Below are 24,574 nucleotides of genomic sequence, written 5' to 3'. Positions count from 1 at the left end.
CAGTGCCTTCAACAAATCGCCATAAAATACATTACCTTTATGGCGAGACTTTCCACAGCTACTTTACGTTACTATGAATTTACACTTGCCTCCTTGGCAACATTTTCCTGTAGAGGCAGATGGGTATTACCCAGCTGTCGCATGCAAATTTTCCGTCTCTTCTATTCCCATTTCTTCTTCTTGCGTGTAGTACACAAACAACGTAAATGAGGAATTCCTAACAAAAAAAAAAATACTACGGAAGCTGAACGCGAAAGCTCGAACTGTGCAGGTATTTTTGTTGTCAATGCCAAACATGTCATGGCGGGTGATTGAGATTCCTGCAAAACTCCGGAAATCTAGGATATTTCCACATCGAAGTATTTTTCACGCGGGTATACAGTAACGTAATTTCTATAAACTAACAAATCTGACATTATTGACGGTTTAGAAACATTATGGTCGTGAGACAAATAGAAGCGACAGTTACACAAGGCTATTTCCAAGGCTCGTACTACCAATTTAGAAAGGCTGAACGCAGTCAAATCCTACTTGCCCCGCGCGAAGTATTGTACTTGGTAAAGCCAATAAGCCAGTGTTCCATTACTTTACACGACACATATATAAATATATGCACCACAAGCGCCCGGTAATGTTGGCAGCCATGATTTTGTTATCGAGAATTTCTAATCTAACAGAAAGAATTAAAATGAAAGAGCGTTCACAATTTTATGTCCTCTCAATGCCTCTGCACTGTGTTGAAGTAGATCTCTTCTCTCAGGTACACGTGATTTGAACTTGAATAAGCACAAAAAGTGTGTTTCTCTTCACCTGAGAAATCCGCGCGCTACCTGGAAGATCTCTTTAGATAGGTGTTGAGGATTAGGTTCTTCGAAGTTTCTAAGCTGTCCAGCCAAGTTAACTCTTTCTTGTGTTAGTGGAAGTTTAACTGGATCATAGGCAATGTTGAAATTCCCCAATCTTCGCAGTTGTGGAATCGTTCCCCACCTGCGGGGCTTTTTCATGCGCTTTCGTTTCCAATAATTTATCGTTTCTTTATTTCGTTTATTAAACACAAGTAACTTCCCCTAAGTTGTCCTTGGTGTCAGTTTTTGTTGGCTTCTTATGATATGACTAATAAAAATCGGGCCCCTCGGTTAACCCCCTTTCTTATCGTTGATTACATAACGAAGGTATCTAACCCGGCAACATTGATGCCTTCAGTTAGCATGTGTGGGTTTATTGGCCGGTTGCCTTCACCCAAAAAGATCACGTTCTCGTGACGCCTGCGCCATAAAGGATGTTCCATATCCGCCGCCAAGGTCTACGAGTGCGCTGGCCAGCACTGCCAGGGTTCTACTAGGAAACATAAATACCCAAGAAAGTCGAAACGAAACGGCGCCGCGGTAGCTTAAATGGTAGAGCATCGCACGCGAAATGCGAAGTTTGTGGGATCGTTCTTCACCTGCGGCAAGTTGTTTTTTCACGCACTTTCATTTTCATTAATTTATCGTTTCGTTATTTCGTTTCTTAAACACAAGTAGTTTCTCCTATGTTGTCCTTGGTGTCAGTGTTTGTTGGCTTCTTATGATATGAGTAATAAAAATTGGGCCCCTCGTTTAACCCCCTTTCTTCTCGTTCATTGCATAACAAGTAAGCTACACATACGAGCGCAAACGCACAAAGATTGCCCGATTTACGGGCACCACAATAGAAAGCACACTCCCGATTCTAGAGGGGGGTCAATTATTACACAGGAGCCATGGAGCGTACACAAATCAGTCGGAAACTTATATGCCACTTTTTATTCCTTCTTTGACTTACGCTGAATCCTCATCTGGAATACAAAAAGTGCCTTCATACGTTTACACCGACAACGCGGGGGTATGATCGGCTCACTAAATAAAGAAGCCCAATGTAGAACAAACAAACGGTATATTGAATTTTAAGCAATCTATCACCATAGTGTGCACAAAGACACACCAAGGGCACTTTAGTAAGCCTCCGCCGTCCGTACAAGCACTTTGCTCACTGTGAAGAGACGTCTCTCAGTAATGTGGAAACCACCACGCCGGCGAACCCACATGCTTCACTGAAGCGTAAGAGTTACACAAGTGACTGCAACATGTGCGGGCATTTGTCTTTTGATGCTAAACAAAAAAGTGAGATGTGTAGGCTACGTCTTAGCGTAGACGATGGAGGATAGGGTCGGACGTGTGCTCAATCGTTTGTTTCAGCGAAAACCAGCAGGAACGCGTTAGCTCTGTACATGAACAAAGCTTCTGCATGTTTGTCGACTCACGTGTCTTTGCGAAAATTGTGTAGCAGGGTGCAAAATACATTCTTGGTGTCAGATACAGAAAATGTCAAGGGTGTACAGCTACACAAAGTGATGGCACTCGTCCTGTCTCCTTCCTCCGTGTGTACTATTGGCGCCTCTCTGTCGAAGTGCCCTAACTGCCATGGTACTCATGAGGCCTCATCCAATGATTGCCCGCGGGTGAGAAACGAGCGAGCAGTGCTCAAACGTATGGTACGGGACCATTCAACACACAGAGAGGCTGCCGCGACTCTCAGGCGACGACGACATCGCCATCGAAGAGCATCACGAAGAGTAATATCTACTGAAAGATATACACCATCATCTTCCGGCAAAGCGGCTGCCGTATCAACGCCGACTTCCACAAAGACAGACACTGTGAAAACGAAGAAAGGGGCAAGACTCGCACCTCCTGAAGAGTGGCCAACACTTCCACGAACACAACCTGCATCGGAGTCACATCAAATTGCGCCGCCCTCAATGACCTCACGAACCGAGGATGCGACGACGACTGAGGATCGCCAAGTCATAGTGATGCTAAAATCACTTATGGACGCCATGCGTATTCTACTGAGCACCATGAAAACCCCGTCTCCACAGAGCGCATTGCAGGTGCTGGACACCTTGAGTCCGGTGCTTGCGGCTCTAGGGTAAAACCACGGTCCGAAAATTGCCGTCGTTTCAAGAGGAGGTCAAGAATGCATCTGTCTTTCAGTGGAACGCCAGAGGGCTTAAGTCACGCATGTCCGACTTCAGACAGTTTGTATTTACGCACCAATTCCCCATTATCGTGTTTTGCGAACCCAACCTATCAGCTCCCATCAGACTGTCCGGGTATGAGTGCTTTATGTCCTCTGCCCACGGAGAGTGCAGCAAGGTCGTTGTGTTTATACGCTGTGACTTGACTTATGTACATCCCACAGTGCCTCCTGACGAAGCAAATCAATACGTTTGCTTAACGGTGAAGAAGAAAAAGCTCACGTTCACAATTCTTGGAGCCTATTTATCTCCAACAAGCCGTCTGGATTGTGAGCGTTTACGGGGAATTTCGACATCGACTCCACAGCCGTGGGTGCTCACTGGTGACTTTAACGCCCACCATTACCTATGGGGAAGCTCCAAAGTGAACTCTAGAGGCAGAACGTTGGTGTCCTTTGCCTATGAACTCGAATTTTGCCTGTCAAACGATGGAAGCCCTACTTTTCTGCGTGGATCAGCGTATAGTAGCTGCTTGGACCTTACCTTCGTTTCACGTTCGCTTTCGAGAAGAGTGCACTGGTTTTCGGATTTAGAAACGCGGGGTAGCGACCACATCCCAACCTATTTGAAGATCGGAGGTTTGACTAGCTCCAAGTCCTCCAGAACCGTACAGTGCACCGATTGGCCTAAATACAAAATAATAATGGAAGACTGTTGTCGTGACGGCACCTCCTATAACCTACAGGGCGCGATAAAGGATGCTATACATACAACCACGCATTTGCTTTCGAAGAGTTCTTCCCGCACCGATTTCGACATCGAACTAGCGAAACTTCGAGCAATTCGCCGTCGTGCGGAGCGAAGATATAGACGCACGAAGTCCAATTATGATTTGAGATTGGCTAGACGAACACAAAAGAAAATACAGCGTCACATGAACAAGCTGGCTTCGCGACAATGGGTATCCTTTTGCGAGTCCCTGGATCCGCGAAAACCTTTGTCACTTATATGGAGGACTATTCGTGGCCTTCGCACAACCTTTGGTCAGCGCCACCCGTTTAAATCTCTGGCACTCCATCTACAATGTAGAGATATTGATGTCGTCTAATCTTTCTGCAGAAAGATTGCTGGCGAAGCAAATTCCGATGGATCGGGTACGGGAACGCTCGACCACCCACCGTTCTCACGCGATCCCCGCATGGAATGCCCTTTTTCTATGGAAGAACTAGAAGCTGCGCTGGCTTTGTGCAGGCGTTCTTCAGCGCCAGGACCTGACGGCATTACATACCGTGCCCTGTGTAAGCTAGGAGACCAAGCTCGGAAGGCACTCTTGCTCCTGTACAACGACTCCTGGCAGACGGGTACGGTTCCGCAAGAATGGAAGTCAACTCGCCTCATTCCACTTCTGAAAGCTGGCAAGTCGCCTTTGGACATTTCCTCATACCGTCCGATAGCACTTGCCAGCTGTGTCGGAAAAACAATGGAAAGAATGATTTTAACACGTCTACAATGGTACTTAGAGTACTATGAAATCTACCCAGATGCTATGGCCGGATTCAGACGTGGTCGTTCGTCAACAGACAACGTTGTTGACTTGATAACATTTGTGCAACACCAAAAGGCCTGTAAGCGACGATCTGCTGCTCTGTTTCTAGACGTTAAAGGGGCTTATGATAATGTCACCCATGAAGCCATCCTTAGCACGTTAGAAGCCGTCGGACTTGGTGGTAAGATGTATATGTGGGTGTGCAGCTACTTACAGAGGAGACCATTCTATGTAGACACAGAAAATGGCCCGACATACGAGCATTACGGTAGCCGAGGAGTCCCTCAAGGCGGAGTGCTTAGCCCGACTCTTTTCAATCTCACCCTCTGTGGATTAGTTGACAACCTGCCAAGCACCGTACGACTTTCCATCTATGCGGACGACATCTGCATTTGGACATCAAGTGTGACACGACTTCAGCTTCGCGCTCGGCTTCAGAAGGCTGCCACAATGACATCTTGCTACCTTCGTGAACAAGGACTCGAAATTTCATGCGGAAAGTGCGCAATGGTGGCATTCACGAGGAAGCCAATGTCTGGTTACGGCGTATCTATTAACGGACAACTTATACCATACAGCAGAAGTCACAGGTTCTTGGGAGTCGTAATTGACAGAGACCTGTCTTGGACTCCGCACGTCAATTACGTGAAAAAGCGGCTGACTGCTATCTGTCACCTGTTCAGGTTCCTTGCAGGAAAAAGTTGGGGAGTATCTGTACACGCTATGTTACAGATGTACATGGCGTTGTTCGTTGGATTCCTGCGATACAGCCTGCCTGCAATATCCAACACCTGCAAGTTTAACCTGCGTACGATACAGAGTATTCAAGCCCAAGCCCTTAAGATATGTCTTGGCTTACCACGCAGTGCATCAACGGCTGAAACCATTGCCCTTGCGCAGGATTACCCAATCACGACGCACATTACCGTTGAGACAATGCGTATGCACCTCAGGCATTATGCTAGGACCCCTTCCCACCACTTGGCGAGCCTCAGTGCTGCAAGGCCCTGCTCGACATTTAGCGGCATTGTCCGTGCACATCGTGCGTCGTTTACTTCAGGGTACGCACCTGCGGCCAAGCCAGCGTTTCCTCCGTGGTGTTTGAGCCGTCCACAAGTACATCTAATGATTCCAGGACTACAGAAGAAGACAGATCTACCGGCCTCTACTCTAAAACAGTTGACCTTACTTCTTTTGCATGAAAAGTACAGCAACCACGCGCACATCTATACCGATGGATCAACTACGTCGTGCAGTTCCGGTGGTGCCGTGGTGATACCAACGCGAGGAATGACACTGCGCTTCAAGACATCGCATATCACGACCTCAATGGCGGCAGAACTAACGGCCCTGCGTCGAGCGCTGGAATTCATTGAATCTGAAAGAGCTAGAAAATGGGCTGTGTTCTGTGATTCAAGACCGGCATTACAGTGCACGCAGTCAGTTCTCCGACACGGATGCCATGACCAACTGACATACGAAATCGCGAAACTTTACCATCATGTCCAACAAAAAGGTCACGAGGTCGTTTTTCAATGGGTACCTGGCCATTGTGGAATCAGTGGCAATGATTCCGCCGATAACGCTGCTCGCACAGCACATCATGAAGAGCAGAGCGTTCCAATTCCGCTTTCGAGGACAGACGCCGCTAGGCAGCTTCGATACCTGGCACGCAGTCTCACACTGACCGAGTGGAACTCGCCAAACTTACGACTCACACGACTGCATCGACTAAACCCTTCCCTGCAACTCCGGCCTCCACTCTAACTTCCTCGACGTGAAGCTACGCTTCTCTGTCGCCTTTGGTTAGGAGTTGCCTTCACAAAGGCATACTCTACATTAATTGGACAGACTGACAGTGGAGCATGCGAGGTCTGTGGCACGGAAGAAAACATCGACCACCTGTAGTGCCACTGTCCACGATACACCCCTGAGAGACAAGAACTTGCCAAAGCTTTTCAAAAACTGGACAATCGGCCGCTTTCTGTGCAGGTGCTGCTGGAACACCGCCCCCATCGCCCGTCGGCCCATAAAGCGGTGAAGGCACTTTTGTGCTTCTTAAGGACGACGGGCTTGTGCGACCAACTCTGACTATTAATGCAATTTCTGTAAGGCCACACACGTCAGCGAACTCACTGCAATTTCCTTCTTTCCTTCCCTCCTCTCTCTCCCTGTTATCTTTGTTTCCCCCCCTTTCCCTTTCCCCCGGTGTAGGGTAGCCAACCGGACATGATTCTGGTTAGCCTCCCTGCCTTCTTCTTATCTCTTTTCCTCCTCTTCAAATCGCTACTTAATACGTCTGCTCCCGTAGCCACTCTGTTGGAAACCTCGTTTGCTAAGATTCCAACCTGGCTCAGTAGCTACTAAAAGAGCCCTCATGACTAGCTACATAAGTGATGATCAAATGTTTCCAGAAATCCATATATCGTAGAACTATCTACTTAAAAAAATAATCTTCAATTATCGCTTCTAGGGCCCTTCTAGAATTGCAATATACCAGCCACTGCTGACTGACGTCCCTTTCGGCTAAAACAGTTTGTGGCTTCGAATATTGCAAGGACCTCTGCCACCGCAAATGTCTTTTTGGTTAGCCCGAAGCATTGGTCTAGTTGAAATTCGGGAGCGCAACAAGTGCACTCCACCTGTGAACTCTAAGAACCCATTTTATACTCCCACGTAGCTTCCCATCTAGATAACCACTCATTCTCTTTTTTCTAACCAGCGTGGTTTCCGCGGAGGTCTTTCGATGGAAACAGCTTTTCGAGTTCGCCACATACATTCGCCTAATTCATCATTCCGGCTTCCTAACAGACGTCTTCTATCTCGACTTGTCAACAAAATTTGATTGCGCAACTTATCGTCGATCGACTATTGACCAAGCTTAATTGCCCGAGATTTGAAGCTTTAATGTTGCTGTGGATCCTTTGTTTTATTTCTAAATGGTCCCAGTCGGCAGTCAATGACAAGCGCAACTCGGCAAGCAACGCCGTGAAATCCGGCGTTGCCCAAGGTTTGGTCCTTGATGCTGTTCTGTTTTTAATTATGTATAGGGATGTCGTCCCTTATTAACGACGTCCCTATATTAACGACATATAATTTTTGACGCATCTGAACATCCATGGAATCGGGCTGCGCGATTTTCAACTTCAATCCCGTACAAGAATGAGTGTTGATTAACCATTGATGTATTGTTGGGGAATTGTTGAAACAACAAACTTCAACAAATTTTCAAAACCAATTGAGTTCGCTCAACACTTGCACAACAATATTACCGTTGAGTGTTCTCAATAAACGATTTATTGGGTAATTTGTGTTGATGTTTGTAGTTGTTTTTTTTTGTTGTGTAGCAGTTGATTCCAGTATACAATAATTAGGATTCGCATATGAAGACATTCCAAACATTTAATGCGAAGCGTTCCAACCTCATTCCTGTCACTTTGCGGTAGGTAGGTTCTTCTTTCGCCTCGTTTTCATAAAAAGAAAATAATGTGTGACCGATGGGGTGGCATTGAACGTCGGCCGTCGAGCCCGGTGCTCCAACCATTAGGCCACGAACGCGCGCATGCTCCTCTCGTTCGAAAGCCAGTAAGTTCTGAAATGCTTGGCGCGTGCGCAGCGTGCCACTTCCTCATGCTGTCGCTACAGCTGGCGCTTTTAAGCGCCTATCTCCGGGACCGCCCCACTTTCGTACCCGTTTTCGCTCTGTAAAAACTGCAGCGTTAGACTACCTTCATGACCGCTCAAGTTCATAACGATTTATTTCTTCGCCGGTGTACAAATGCCATCGTCGTTTTAACATACACTAGATGGCATAGCAATCGGTACGATCCAAAATGAGCACGTTTCGGGGAGCAGAAGAATGCGAAGTTCACTCGCAAACATGGTGACTACGCGCATGTGGAGTTCCCCAAAAGTAGACACGGCGGCAGCGCGGTCGGCGGTAAGACGACGCTACCTTCGAGCATCCGACGCGCTGTGGAAACCGTAGGATGCAAGCGGTGCACATGCTGCAAACATACACGTGAGAGACCTTCGAATTTCCTGCGTCGCACCCTCTGTCCGGAAAGTAAATATAGCTTTCTTTATCCAACGGCCATGGTACTAGATCAAACAACGGACACGCTTTGAGATCGCAGCGGGCAGCCGCTATAACCGTTGTCTTCACAGAGCTTCTGATTCAGAAACAGCCGCAACAGTATCGCAGCTAATTGCTGTATCTGCGGCTGCTCCCGACTCTCGCCTTGCAAGAAGCATGCGATTTATTTGAGCCTCGCCGAACTGTCGTCCTCCCGTCTCCCAAGCATGCAGGACAGGTCCCGTATGTTCAGTTAAATAGAAGAACACCAAAGGGGAATGAAAGAAATACAGGTCACGGACTCTTATCATACCTTACTTGTCTTCCGTCATCTGCAATGGTGCTATAAAGTATTCTAGTAGCGTTACTTTTGTAAAAACAATAAAATTAGTAGTAATTCTTATTTCTAGGTAGCGCTACGAACGTCAAGGTAGCGTTCGGGTATGTGTGTGTGTGTGTGCGCGCGCACGCGGTTGCAACCGTTGTAACTTCGTTTTGAGCACACTTTTGCAACAGTACACATCGTTACCGCTAGTTTCGTAGTCGCATATTTTTGTCGCAGTATTTATTGTTTACGCTACAAATTAGGTTGTTCTTAAAGCTTCATCAAGGTTAGTGGATGAAAAATTATTACGAATTAATTAGTGGTTTTTCCGCGCCTCGAGCACCGTTTGCGCGGTGAAGAATGACGCGTGCATGAAGTAGCTCACTGCGCAGACGCTACCGCGCAAAACGCACAAGGGTGTGTACACGACGTTCTGCACACAAATCGCGTGGGATGATCGGAGACACGCCGGAGCGGCTAGCTTCAAAGCAGTGGTGCATCTTCTCACTCGTACAGGCACGCGCATACTCGCATCGCTGTCGGCGTATCTTTAGGTCATTCCTGCTGCTGGACTTCTACTCAAAGATTCGATATCTGCTTGGTATCGGCTATGCACTGTCGCGTGGTCTTTGGTTCTGCGAGAGCCGGGAATATTTCTCCCCGCTGTGAAACATCGCTGTGCGTGTCTTAGCTAACATTTACCGTAGCAACCCATTTCTTCCTTTTCTAGACAGCACTCGTAAAGAGTCGCAAATTTTTACTTGTCAGTATAGTCTGTACTTCTATTTTGTGCGTAGTTATGTGCAGTGTGTGGCAGATTCTGAATCCGCGCAATCTCATTTTCTGTCCGCATTCCCTTCTCGCAGGTTACGCATGCAGCAAATACCCAGATGCTAAAGTGTTCTACGTCAAAAGCAGCTTGGCGTCGTGCAAGAGACACCCGTTGATATGTGGCTGATTCACTAGCAAGCTCGCATCTCTGTTGCCACTCTCCATCAAGTAGGATATTTAACTATTTTTTTGTGCTGCTGTGTGGTGTACTAGCTGCCGCATGGACGCTGTGAAGGCTTACTTTCGATTTGCTCTGGCTTGGGAGGTATTTCCTTTTGCTGGTGAGAATGTTTACCAGCCTCACCAAGTGATACGTGCGTACTGGAAACCGCAGCGCGAACAGAGGTGGACGACGGACGACGAAATAGGTAGGAGCACACACGAGCGCAAGTTTATTTTTGAAGACAGAGGTATTCAAGACGCTGGTCAACTTTACAAAGGTAAAGAGCCGAGCATGCGTGGTAGAAACAGCCACGAGCGACAAGAAAATAAATATGAAAAAGCCATGTCGTACAATAAACGTGCGTGAAAAACGAGAACTATCGGACAAATCTTTCGGGAAAGCGAAATATTTGCCCGATGAGTATTTGCCCGATTTGCCCGACTACCCAATGAGAAATACTCTTGAGAACTGCAAGTCTTTCCCACTAAGGGCAACAGAAAACTTGGTTATGCATTTGTTTCGTCTGTGATCAATAAATATTGCTTCTGGAACTCCTCTGGTGTTAAGGTATAGAGCAGAAAGAACGGTTGTTTCATCACAAAGACCAGAACACAAGAGGACTTGTGGAAGAATTATTTATTGATCACGAAGAAAAATTTATAAGCAAGATTTCTTTCACCCTTAGTGGGAAAGAGTTGCTGCAGCATTTCTTGTTAATATCACTTACAGGACAAACCTTTCAGTTTTCATGTGTTCTTTTTTTTTTGACGCACATGTTTGTCCTACAGGACATGTCTTTCGGCCCTTTTTTGTTGTGCCGGGCTGTTTCTGCTGCACATCCATGGCTTTTTCTTTGTGAAGTTGGCCAATGTGTTTAAAATATTTGTCTTCACGAATAAACTTCTAGTTGAGTCAGCGTTCATGTGTGTTCCTACCTTAATTCATCCTTCTCGTCTCTGTTTGGGTGGCTGTCAAATATAAATGCACACCGATTTAGCGAAGTGTCCATAGAATTGATACATGAAATATTTGCGCTGTTTATTTCAGGAAGAACGCTATAGGGTCTTATCTCCTCTGTTTTTAACACTGATGTACATTTTTCTAGTTCAACTTCAAGGAGTCCCCTGAGGAAGCCAATAAGAGTGATGGTAACTTCATTTGTGTAAGATTTATGAATTTCATCCATTCAAGGCAGGACATGTCACATGCCTGTGGGTATGCAAGTATTCGTACTTTTTAAACATACTAAGCTCTAGTTTTCGGTTCTCATGACGCTGCTTTGTACTGTGCTGCATTCTCCAGGCGCAGGAACCTTCTTTTATGCAGTCAGTGCATGTGTTCATTTTGTATATATTGGAGAAAAAATTGTCTTGAGCTTAAATATGCATGTATATCACTTGTAATTTTTTCAACACGGGTGCTGTATCTCCCTTCGTCTTTGTTACTGCTTTGTCCCAATTTTTATGCAACATTTATGTATTTTATGCCATACAATTCTGGTAGCATTTTAATAACATTTTACCTGCGCAAATGAGGTCATTGGTTTTTCGTATACGCATTTGGGTTTTTCACTGTCTCACGAATCTGGCTGTGCAGTCACTGAAACCTTTTCCAATCCTTTATGACTATTTCTGGGGTACTTGATACTGCAAGTACAGGTGACCATCTATTTGGCACTTTGGAATTGTGTTAGGCGTGTGTTACTTCCAATTTTCTGGGCTAAATAATTATTTTTTCTCCTATCGTTCAAGGTTCTAGCCTTGCCTTATCTATTTATTGACTGAGATACCACTTAGTTGCTGCGTATAGTGAAAAAGGCCCCGAAAAGTGCTCTAATTAGCTTTGCGCGAGTCCAGAAAAATTAACTGAAGATGAGCTCACTAAGCTGAGGAAATACCACCAACAAACTCTTCTGTACCTCAATTTAACATATACAAATGGTGTACTGTTCTTGCAAACCTGGCTCGTCGGAAACATGATTCAGTTGTTCACCATGCCCGACAACTTTCTAAATGATGTCTCATCAATTAATAGCTAAGTTGAGTGACGTTATTTTATAAAATAATTAGGCAACCTGAAAATATATACATCTCGAAGACAAAAAGCTCAGACAAGTCTACTTTGGTACTTCATTCAATTTTAATCGCGGTGAAAGACGTGCGCTAAAGCTTGTATATATTTACGTGGTCATTTGTTTCAAGTCTGGTATTTTGCCTTCTCACAGTCAGCCGTAACTGTTCCTGTGATGAATAAGTGTGCGAAACATTTTAATGTAACGTATTCAGGTGTCTTGTGCGTATTCACACGCAAGCAGCTTCAAGTGTTCATGTGTTCAAAGTTGGTTGTTAAAAGGGTATGCTTAAGCAATGCCTTTTGATTCGCTTTGCCTTCTAGTCACAAACTTAAGTCGCAAGTGAAGACCACAATGATCGTTTTGATTGAATTCATATGTATTGTTTTTTTTTTTTTCAGATGTATTTACACTGTTAAGAGTGCTGTAGGTACTAGCCTATGTCTCCAGGTTCGATGTAGTGGTGCCTTATGTACAGCTCAGGCTGTCTTACAGCGAAGCAGTTTGTGACTAGGTTCTGGCAGATCTCGTCTCCGTGAACATAGATTAACAATATTTCATATGTGGGCCCATCCCGAAGGAAGTGCAATGCCGGACCGACCCAAGGCGGAGATGAAGCTGGCGTTAAGCATTCCCCATAAGTGGACCAATCCCGAAGATAGTGCAATAGCCCTCGTTCAAACTTATAATATAACATGTCTCAGCGCATCTCGGCAACAATCTCCGATTATAGCGTTTGTTGTTTTTTCATTTGTTGAACTTGAGAATGTGAGGTCAATATGGTTAATAATTCTAAATTTCACGCAAGCATACGTCCTAGCACTGCGAAAACCGTGATGTGTATCTCACTATGGTGTGACGTTTCGATTTCGGGCCCTGTTAAAGTTTTAAAAAAGGCAGGTCGCGCTTCATTATATGAAAATTAACATGGCCCTTGTACGGAATATGTGCTGAGATGTCCTGACGCTTTTGAGTCTTCGTTCAAATCTTCTTTGTTGTGGGAGACATTCTATGCAATTACGTATCTGCGCAATAGGCAATTTATTGTATGACACTGGGAAATGTAGTTCAGGTGTTGTGTAGATGTAACCAAAAAAAGATATTTGACGGCCGTGCTCTTGGGACGTTGAGAAATGAGTTTATTACGTTTCAAGAGACGGACAGTGGAATAGCGAGAAGAAAGCAGACTATCATGAAAACTAATTTGGCAGCCGGGTACACTTGTTAGCTGTCCAAATTAGTCAACATATATTATGCATCGCCACGGAGAAGTAAAATGCAAAAGAGAGGAGTAATCGCAAAGTGGCTTAGAAATGCAGAGTGTGAAATCCTTCTGCAAAAGTTGCTTCAGAGCTTCGAATTTATTAACCACTTAGGCTGCCTCCGTAGCTGCTTCCGCCGAGGCCTGCTGCCATGCTGTCGCTGCTGCCGCCATAAAAGGGCGGAAGCGGGACCTGCTGTTGCTGCTGCCAGTAGGTGCTCGACCCTCCATACCAGCCAGGGTTGCGTGAGATAGTTAGCGTTCCCTTTGCGACGAATGGCAGAGAATACTGCATGAAAGTAAAGAGAACAATGAGCTCCGGTACTGCTACAAACAGTCTTCTCTATGGAACCTAGCAGTAGCATTAGAAAAAAAAATGGATTTGCAGGTCGCTCAATTCAGAAAACTTACGTAAGAGGTAACTAATACGCTATAAATGGGAAGCCCCCAACTAAGTGTATGTATACAATAACGTCGCACGTGTCCTCAAGTTCAAATTTTATGGCTTGTTTGTGCGATGTTGTTTCGATAATCCAAACGCGTTTTCCTAATGGTTCACCCCTCACATTTTCTGAAGCGCTATCAGATTCCTCACAGAAGCAAACTTTTGAGTCAATATTAATTCTAACAGTTAGTTTGTTCCCCAAAACTACAGGCAGTTGGAGCTGGAATAAAAGAAAACGAGAAAATGTTCGCATGTAAAATGTTGCACCCGAAAGACTGGCATCCAGAAAATGAAAGCTTCTTTTCTGAAACCGTAGACGTTCGAACCAGTTTGCATCAAACTGCTGTCATCAATGATGTTTTTGCTTGTTACGGGGGTAGTCTAAGAAAAGGTCATATAAGCCTACTTATTGCAATATTTACGGTATTTATTACAAGTGAAAAATCTACGCGTCCTGATGTACAAAATGCAATCGTCGTCCACTACAGGGTTGCTTGTTCTGGCCTCCGAGATGGGTGCACAAACGACACTGCTCGCAGAATCTGTGTGAAACGTTAAGCCTTACCCTAAATTCCCAGCTGCGTTTCTGCATGATAGCTCAATGGTTAGCGTACTCCTATATACTCCTATATACTCCTATATATGACGTGATTTCAAATACCAGTGTTAGCTCAATGGTTAGCGTACTCCTCTCCTATATATGACGGGATTTCAAATACCAGAGGAAGTGGTTATGCAGTTTTTCGTCCTCTTCACGCTGTGACAGATGCTACAGACGTAGCATCTTTACAACGACAACCTTTACAACCTTTACAACGGCAAAAACAACTACGGCGGCGTGAATACGCCGCTATCGTCAGTGTAACATATATGCGGGCGTTCAAGGCAAACTGGATTTCGAACATTTAACTGCTGTAATAGTAACCCTAAAACCAGTTTTGCTGTTTACTATAATCGCCTAACCCACCCCGTTTCTTACTACCCGTCGCGAGCCTTGTGGCGTTTCCATGCTTCAACTCTCGTTCACACTTCTTCTTTGCAGCCAGATATTACCAACTCCGTAATTTGAATGCAGTCTCTCTTAACTTTCAGAATTTTTTGAAAAGTTGATGAACAACACTGGAATTTGTGATATGTGAAGCACACCCTTTCGTGTCGTAGAGATTAAAGGAGGGTAAGTAGAGAAGTTGTAGTTCCTATCGGAACTTTCATGAAGAAAAGTTGTTTTCCTGTTCGCAATTGCATATACGTATAAACAACAGACAACGAAGGCGGAAATATAACAGATAGCGAAGGTTAAATATTTATATGAATAAACTACTGAACTGTCAAAAAAAGCATTAGCGTGTACATATATACGGGGGGATAAATTTTAAGTTTTCAGAAATATTTAAAAACAGCCTGAGGCAGATAGCGTCACTCTTGCCCTTGAGCTGGATGATTCGAAGAGGCGGACAATACTAGCACGAGAAATGAAAACACATGTAGGACTAATTACCAGAAATCCCTAATTACCTTGGTAAATAATTACTTTACTGGATACATTTTAGTTCAATAATTGTAGCTGGTGAGTATGCAACACATTTTCACATGAAATTATTCTCCAGGATGAAATCAGTTTCGAAATATAATTTCCCAAATTGTGGGACACCGTAACTAAGCATTCCAGTCACTTATGTGGTCCAGGGCAGAAAAGAGCATTTTCTTTAAAGAACGCTGTTTACAATATGTGTCATAAAGGAATGTATTAATACGGTAATTAGTGAATTGTTGATGAGTTGAATATGTGTATCGAGTTCTCATGCAAATAGTGCTCGCCTCCCTGTCTCAAGAACCAAAATTATGTTAGGAGCAACTGGCCATTCTTTAAAAAAACCTAGCAAATGTAGAGGGGCCTACAAGCATATATATATATATATATATATATATATATATATATATATATGTGTGTGTGTGTGTGTGTGTGTGTGTGTGTGTGTGTGTGTGTGTGTGTGTGCGTGTGCGTGTGCGTGTGCGTGTGCGTGCGTGTGCGTGTGTGTGGGTGTGGCCACTGTGTTCTGTTAATTGCAAAAGTGGCTACAGTTACATTGCTTCAAGTACCTAGAGCAGCACGTGGAGCTTACAGCAATAAAGTCGGTGCAACGAAGTGCGTGTTATGTTGAACAAAGAGATCCTTTCAAGCGTAGATCTCGTTGTTGTCTAAAGTACAAAGACTTGAGCAACATACACAAAATCAAGCAGGACTTAAGGTACATGGCATATTTGGTCACTCCGACTTTCTGTGCAGCATTGTTGGAGACCTGCCCTATAAATATCAATCTCATATAAAACCCCTATTTCTTTATAACTCAAAAGAGGGTTGTTCCATACACTATACGAAAACATATAGCCTTTTATGTGAGCTCTCTAAAGTTTATGTGTTGAATATAGTCACCGTAGAACCTATTCGTTTTTTTTTTTTTTACGGTAAGGTGCTCTACATGGCCTATGAGAAAATTCGGGTTTCCTATGGGATACCATTTTATTCTGTCGAGATTACTTGGTGTTTCAGCAAGCACTTTCAAAAAAGATTGTTTTTAATTGCCTGTGGCAGCTATATATATGGCTCAATTAAAGTTAATGATCCGGTCCACTTGAACAGGCGGCCATTAGCTGCATAAAAATTAATATACATAACCGACTAGCTAACTAAAATTAATGAATTAAATTTTAAGTAACTACCTTGTGGCACATATTGAAATTCACCAAGACTATCCGGGGAGTTCGCAAGGCTGATCCACTTGGAACAAATTCTCGCTAGTTCTGGTATGTTATATTGGAGAAAATATTTGGGATTGGTTAACACGTCATCATACGTTAAAGTGAGGGCCAATCCCGAAGATAGTGCGGCAAAAGATTTGAGTTCGACGCTCCTCCTGCTCCCCGCACTCGAGGAGTGGCGCGATAAAGGGAGCTGTGCAGTGACTCGGCCCCTATATCAACTCCAACTCGCTCAGGAGCACTGTGTCAATCATCGACTGCAACTGGAGGTCGAGTCTCCTTGCAACTTTCTCAGTTTCGGCATCAAAAGCATCGTTGTTTGCGAGCGCCTTGTGACGCACCCACCGGCATTTCAAGCGTGAAACTTCCACGGAGATGACTATATGTCTAGCATGATCTGAAACTGTGCTTTTCACGTGGTCGAAAATTTCATTGCATTTGGGCTTTGGGCAACGTAGACGAGGCCACATTGCGGTATCGAACAGGGCTACATTGGTGTTCCACGTACGTTGCGGTTAGCTTTCCTTGAGTCAGCCACGCCAACTGTACCAGTCCGATACATTTAGAGCCCTATAAGTTTCAATCAGGCGAACTTTTCAGCAATTTCACCAGACTGAAAATATAGCAGTAGTGTACATATTCGTTCGGCGAATTACCTTCGCAGTTCGAGGTTCACCCGCTTCATTCGTAAGTTTCAGCCAAGGAGGTTTAAACCTCCTTCGCTGCGTAATACTAAGTCGATATTCACTCAAATACACGAATATTTTTGGGGGGCTGTATACTAATATTATGTACTAAGATTCATCGGCACTCAATAACACTCCTACTTGCGCCCACCCGTACTCGCAAACTCTGACTCGCGTTCATACTCGCCTTCATTCATAGTTGCCTAATAGGGATCATACTCGCATCCACTCGCACTCTCCAGCAATTACGTTAACGCTCACTTCCTTCGTAACTCCCCGAGACGGACTGACTGGCGTTAACTGGCACTCATTCCTCCTAACTCTGAGGGTAACTCGCACTCCCTGGTCCTCATTCCCCCATTGCAATCGAGATCGAATTATATTTTCTTACGTTATGTTTGTGAAATCAGTGGGGAGTGAGCTCAAGTAAGTGCGGCTACGAGTGAGTATGCCGACCTATGGTTTCGTCCACCACTGACCTATCTTCGCGATAATGTGAATGTTAGTGGCCTTATTTATTTTTCGCCACCTCCGTATTATCTTACGTAGCCTTGTCGACTAGTTTGCTCCCTTTTCTTGTACAATGGTCTTTGTAGCTGTCCAGATATGCACGGCAATTTGTACCGTTGAAATTTTTGATTTAAGACAAAGCCGCAGTCCACGGCGCTCCATAAGGAAACAAGCACATCCAACTATGTACCGCGAAGAACTATGTCCAAAATAATCGTTCCTGAAAGTGAGCCTGTGAGGTAGGGTTCAGGCAGGATTGCTCAAAACTTAAGAAAAGCACTTCTTTTTTTTGTTTCTCACAACATATGGATAATACGAGTCGTATCCTCCGCCCTTGGTTCCGGTTTTGAATGTAGACCCGCCGTAGTATCCTACCTGGAAAAAAAGTGACAATTATTAGTGGCCGCGCGATGTCACTTGCGTATTTTACTTCTAAAGGTGCAATGTTTGTTTTAACATATAATAGATTCCCGCCATCCGCTGTCTGACGCCTTCGTTCACTTTTTGGACAGCGCTCCCTATTGAAAATCCAGGTGCTTTTCTATAGACAAAAAAATACATATTGATACTGAAGAAGGCCGTTTGCCTGCTATCGCCGGACAGATGTCGCTCTCAGGCTTTCCACTACGTGTGCGGCATTCGTGTCTACTACAATCGGCCCTGTATCTTGCGTCCGCATCGGTTGAACTTGAAGCATCCCTGGGTATTCGAAAGCACTCATCCCTTGCGAAACTGAATTTTTATTAGTTTGGCGAGTTCGTTATTGTCGCCTCATGGGCCATCAAACCTGAATTAGGAAATGAATACCTCCTTTGTTTTAGCAGCAGTTCCCAAAGCATGTTTGTCTCAGAATGTTTCACTTCATGTTTTCTTTATGGAAATCTGAGCGTATATTTTTGTGTGGTGTCCTACGTGTAGTCAAGGTATGTTTCAGGGCTGACGCCTATTTATGCTTGGAAGTTTCTTCACCGGATCACCGCATTTTGCCATCTGCGATCTTCGACTGCACTTTCCTTATCTTGTCACCCAATCTGTGACTCCAATAGTCCAATGGTTATCTGTCATACGCACCACATGTCCTGCGCAACCCCGTTTACTTCTCATAGTTTAGCCCGAAATATCGGCTATCCTCCTTTACTCTTTAATCCACGCACCTGTCTTCCTCTTTCTTGAAGCTATGCATATCATTCTTCGTCCCATTGCTCTTTGCGCAGTGAGTAAGTTTTTCTCAAGCTGCTTTTTTAACCTCCACGTTCCTGCCCTCTAATTCAGTAACGGCGGAAAAGCAATGACTTTGCACTTTTCTCTTCAAGCACAGCGGTAAGCTATCGGCCCTGATTTGGTAACTTGGTATAAAGAAACACGTGTTACGAGCTTTTAAATAATCTCCGTTCACAGCTACAAACCAGCCTTCTTGACAGGTGCAGCCGTCTAGAGCGTGGAAAAATCCATTAGGAAAACTCACGGTATGCGAAATACAACTGTGAAATTTGCAGCTTCCGGCTTTTCAAGCGCTCTACCTATGTGTACCGGCTTAGGCGATATCAATAAACTGCATAGGTAGATAAAAGATTGCCAGTGTTACGAAGAGCGAGTAATCTACTGCAAACCTGCGCGATTTCCCATTGGTCAAAGGGCAAAACATTGCCTTGCTGTTTACTCATGGCTCCCTTTAAAGCGTACTACGCTGAATATTTATGCTGTGTCTCCAGTATGCCTACAAAATACTTTTACGAGAAGAGCCCCAGTTTGTAACTACGTATACAGCACAGTTCTGTCCTGCCACTGCGATGACCAGAAGTAACCACATCACGTGCAAATGCTCTCCCGAAAGAGCACGCATGCGTCGTAGGCACGTTGACATAGGTATATTAGTAACACAATTGGCGGCGTTCAACTCATCCACTTGGCGAAAAACAAACTTCTGCGTGTTTTGCATTAATCCATAATGTTTCACCATACCATATCATGCCACCAGCAGCAGCGGAGCAGCCGCCATCAGCCGATTTTGGAATACTGCACCAGCGTACACCAAACTATAGGTGCAGATTCTCTCAAAACGCTATTCTTTCCCGTCCTTTGCCGCGGTCGCCTTTCTTCGGCACACATTCTGCTACTCCGATAAACGATGACCTATAGAATCGGTTGCCTGCTTACCACGTTACCACACCACATTTACTCAACTTTTTTTCGTCTTGTAATACAACTACAACAGCTACCGTGGTCTACTTTCTAATTTCTACCACTGTTTTTGGTCGTCTTATTGTTAAGGATGTCATTCTTGGTATCAGTGAGGTAGTGATGAAATACGTGGTACACACAGGAGCTGGTACACGCACGGCGCCTGCGCGTACCACGTCTTTCTGTGCCCTTCTGTCTTCGTGTGCTATAAACCTCACCATGTCATACCGACGCGCCCAAAACGCTACGTTACTGAATTTTCTGTCTCATCGTAAGCTGTACGGTATTTGACTTCTTGTCAAGCTTCTAGGTTACTTTAACAAATCAATAATGGCTTTGGAACATTTGTAGAAAGGGCATGATCTATCTAGCACTCCTAAATTTATCAAATTTTTTTATTAGTATTGCGTTTCAGCTGCAATTAAATGGCTGTCTTTTATCTAACGTGTACATTTAGTAATCATATGCACAACTGCAGTATAGACTGTACATCTTGTTATACTCACTTGAGCATAACTTCTGTCGACGGTGATTGCTCCGAGAACTGCAAATTTGAGAAATATTTTGTTAGTTAACGCGCATGCGCCCAATATGGCGAGTGTGTGAAAACGCTGTGTTGAAGTTCACTAAGGAGAATGAAAAACAACAGAGAGCTTGATCTTTTGTTACAATATTCGCCTGCGTGAGTTGGTACCGTTACATTTTATTGCGATGACAACGTACGATGCATCTGGGCTCACTCGACTAATTTTACGCACCTTGTTTCTAGTACTAATGCGTCTTACATGCAAACAAGGTCGTGAATATGTCATCAGAAGTAAGTAATGGGCCTGCCATATTAGGTACATTCTTTACCCGTTCGGTGTTTCACACCGAATGTGTGTTCCCTAAATTCTTTTAAGTCAACAATGAAATTAAAGGCCCATAAGAGGTAACTGTAACTGAAGATAAACGCAGTGTTCTTAAGCTTCGACGCCTGATATGTTAATAGTTGCAGTGATTGACATTGCGTATTATCGCGTATTTGACATTTTTGGGATTACGTGTTTCAATGACCACTATGCAAAGGAGCTGAGAATTACGACATTGCATACACTGTTGAAGTAAAAGGCTGCTTGTTGAAATAAATGACATTCTGTGACTCGGCTTTGGGTACCTTTAGGTATGGTGTTAAAAGCTTAGCTGATGGCTTGATTCAAATGTTGGAGATATGATTCCCCCGGCTACTCATATCATTTGTCCATAGTACAAGAACGCATACAAAATAGAGCGAAAATAATGCTTTAATAAAGTTAAAAATAGTGTTTGCGCATGCAATCACTGGTGCATAGCACGTGCAAAAGGTGACAGTGAGAACTTGCACCGGTCAAACGACATCACATTCGAGCCATTCGCGATATTTAAACATAACTTGTAACTCGGACACACATCTCCGGAGATAACTCATGCATGCCATTGAAACAGCTCCTTGCCTGGTTTCCGCGCCTTTTACATTCACTTCTACAGAAAACATGCAGGCATCTAATGTCAGCTTTGTCATTTCTACGCATTCTGTTTTTGAGTAATGAAACAGCGGCGATATACTTACGCTGCCCATTCTCCGTGAGAACTATTTTTTTCCCCATATATTCTAGTTGGTGCATCTTTATATGTGGACTTACCCGCATGTAGGTATACTCATTGGTCAGATGCATTCGTGATTTAGAAGTGAGGTGAGCTTGCCGCTTGCAATATACTTTTGAGGAGCCCTCCAAAATTTCTCAACATCTCGAATGGAATTCCATTCAATTCTGGGGTTTTACGTGCAAAAACCACGAGTTGAGTATGAGGCACGCCGTAGTGGGGAAGTCCGAATTGGTTCTGACCACCAGGGGATCTTCAACGTGCCCCCAATCTATGAGAGGCGGATGCTTTTGCAATTCCTCCCCGCTGAAATCAGGCCGCCGCGGCGGGAATTTGATCTCGAGATCTCGTGCTTAGCAACGCAATACCATAGCCAGTAAGCCACCACTGCACGTTCTTAGGTTCTTGGGCGTACGGAATATCATTAGAATAACAGAAAGGCATTACCTATTATCTTTGAGCTGAGAATTGTAATCGCTTAAATATTTATCGATTGCACACCTCTGTTTCTGATTTACACCTTGCGTTGCTTGTAACTTCTGCGACAGCTTTATCGCAGTTGTTTTGTGGCCAGCTCACCAAAGCATTACGCCCTGCTTAATCCGTGGTTTCCGGGATTTCCCTGAGCCATTTAAATTTATTCCGCTGCTGCATGCCCGCTTCGATATCAAAACTTGTGTACTTCGCCTAATTTTGCAATATTGACTGTCTGTATACAAGTATAGGAACTTCGTTTTACAAAATCGCCGCTAGAAATTACTCTTTTCGTTTTTGCGGATGCATCTGCGTGACTCGTGGCACATCGTTACGTTTTTCGCGTTTAGAAAATCCGTTCAAATATTTATTCCATCCTACGAAGAATCATGCCATCTTACGAGCAAATTTGCTAGCGTTTGAGCGTAACGCTAGTGTGCTGGTGCATGTCTAAGGGCTGTGCATCTACAAACATCTTGAAACTCGGAATGGGTCCGCTTGAAAGGCCATGTCCACATTTGTGGACACGACTTTCAGTTTGTAGTTCTGTCATGTCCGTTAGTGGGCTAAAATAAGAAGAGCACATTCAGCTTCAAGTGAATTGAACCACGCGCATGCTCACTGTGCCCTAATTTCCCTACAATGTGCTGCGTATTGCTAGAGACGACCACTGCTGAGGGCATTATCACGTTTATGTAGCGTTGCTCGACGTACCGCGTTCAGAAATTAGAAAAGAAATAACTTTTTTCTCTGTTTCAGTAATGCTAGCGGTCAATAATTAGATTGTTTATCGGTTTCAAGCCCGTTGTGTGCGATTGTTTGCGTTGAGCATCGAAACATTACTGATTGCACAAATATATATTTAGTTACTCGCTAATTATGATGACTCATCAGAAAATGCGCAAAACGCTAACTTGCCAACTTGGCTCTTTTTCAGTGGGATCACGAGGGTCTTGGATAAGGTTGGCGCCATTTTACTCAATTTGAGATAGCGCCTCATAGCTCCCGACTCCTGTTTTCTGTCCATGTACACCTCGTATATAAAAAGACAATACTGTGTTACCTCACTTAACATTCTGTGGTTGCCAGGAGAGAAACTCCCAAACCATTGCATAGCTTAGAGAATGAGTGGGTAATCCAGAAATATGTATGCAAGAAAAGTCTTTGTTGAGAATGCACTGCTGGTGCAGTATCCGTATTCATCAAAATAATCTTATCAAGTGATGTTGTGGTGTTCAATGTCACAAACCGACACAGGAGCTTTTGAGATACACCATATCTTGTGATCTTGCGTTAGGTTTCTTACCCAGGTGTGGATGCAAAATGCTAAAGCTCTCGAGTATATATATATATATATATATATATATACGGGTGAGTTTATCATTGTGCATGCATTATAATGCGGCTGGTTATGGAGCCCGCATCCTCGTACTCGGTAGCTTTACGTCCTAACCACTCAGCCTCCACGGCTGGCAATATGTGAACTTCAATATTGCAAAAAATTCACATATTTCGGAGAGAAAAACAAACATTAAAAGCAACTTCTTACGAACAGCTGACGTGTCCTGGTTAACGGCAGATGAAATCATGCAATAGTATATTCCTATGGAAAACGACCTAATATTAATTTCACATTTCTCTGTGTGGGATAATTCACTGCTCGCCTTTAAGAGTTACCATTTATGCTATACGCGCCGTATGTTATATTATACTCAAAACCAGCTTTGAGCGAGACTTAAGTAATGCGCCAAATCTTGTACGTACTAAGTTGTAGGTGAAAAAGGCATTTATTACCATTTGAGTAAGTAAAGGAGTAGTGACTCTTACAACCAATATATATTCTGGCCTTTCTGTCGTCTAATAGTTTTCAAGTTCACGCAGCTGGCATGTCATATCTCGTGCTGCGTGCTCGAGGTACTTGAACATTGGTGAGCACCAGGGATAAATGGTTAAACTACAATAAATTATAACAAAAAATAAAATATGATGTGTCTAATAGCAAGCACCGACGAACACAAGGCGGCCAGCAGCCGGTCATGCGATTTCGGGAAACGGAACGCGTCCAATGCCCATGATTTGCTTCGGGCGTCAACGTAAAAGCAACGCCACCTTCGATTGAATATCCATCATCTTGGAATATCTCCGAGATCTATGCACAATCCCGTGAGGTGAACGGTTTCAATTTTGCCTCGAACGACAAGCACGGCGAGGCACGTAACGAACCAGCGCCCTGCTATCGCTCCAACCACGTTGTCTGATCAGCGTGTATCTTGCGTTGAGATAATGCGTACTCACGTGCGAGCAAGGTTGTGAAGAGCGCGTGCCGCATCATTCTATCCCGACCACCGTGCGACGTAATGGGACCTAGAAGAGCTCCGGTTCGTTTCGAAGGATAAGCTCCCTTTAAGTAGCTGTAGCACTCGGAAACGGTTTTGAGTCGCTCTCGCGGACTGTCAAGAAGTTTGTTCGTCTAGGGACGCTCGCGGCTCGGTGCATACATTTATTACTTTTTCTTTAAAGGGGAGGGGGTGGGGGGCAAGTGGTGAACTGGTACGTGTGCTTCTGAGCACCCTTACGGGCCGCTTTAATTGGTTTTTCTTTTCAGGTGCCCAGAGAGGTCCCGCG

The 24,574-nt window shown here is 44.3% G+C and overlaps 1 protein-coding gene across 1 annotated transcript; it reads right to left on the bottom strand.

Annotated features, from left to right (window-relative positions):
- Window positions 1-13,125: 13,125 nt before the first annotated feature.
- On the bottom strand, window positions 13,126-24,350 carry LOC126534085 (uncharacterized). Its single transcript, XM_050181305.3, has 4 exons — window positions 24,245-24,350; window positions 20,359-20,396; window positions 17,972-18,046; window positions 13,126-13,559 (listed from the first exon to the last, which is right to left on the bottom strand). The coding sequence occupies exons 1-4, from the start codon at window positions 24,279-24,281 to the stop codon at window positions 13,374-13,376; spliced, it is 336 nt and encodes a 111-aa protein (XP_050037262.1). The 5' UTR covers window positions 24,282-24,350; the 3' UTR covers window positions 13,126-13,373.
- Window positions 24,351-24,574: the final 224 nt, after the last annotated feature.

Source organism: Dermacentor andersoni, chromosome 7 (genome assembly GCF_023375885.2).
Source record: "Dermacentor andersoni chromosome 7, qqDerAnde1_hic_scaffold, whole genome shotgun sequence".
NCBI lineage: Eukaryota > Metazoa > Arthropoda > Arachnida > Ixodida > Ixodidae > Dermacentor > Dermacentor andersoni.
The sequence above is the reverse complement of the archived record's forward strand: the minus strand, read 5'-3'. Positions and strand labels throughout refer to the sequence as shown.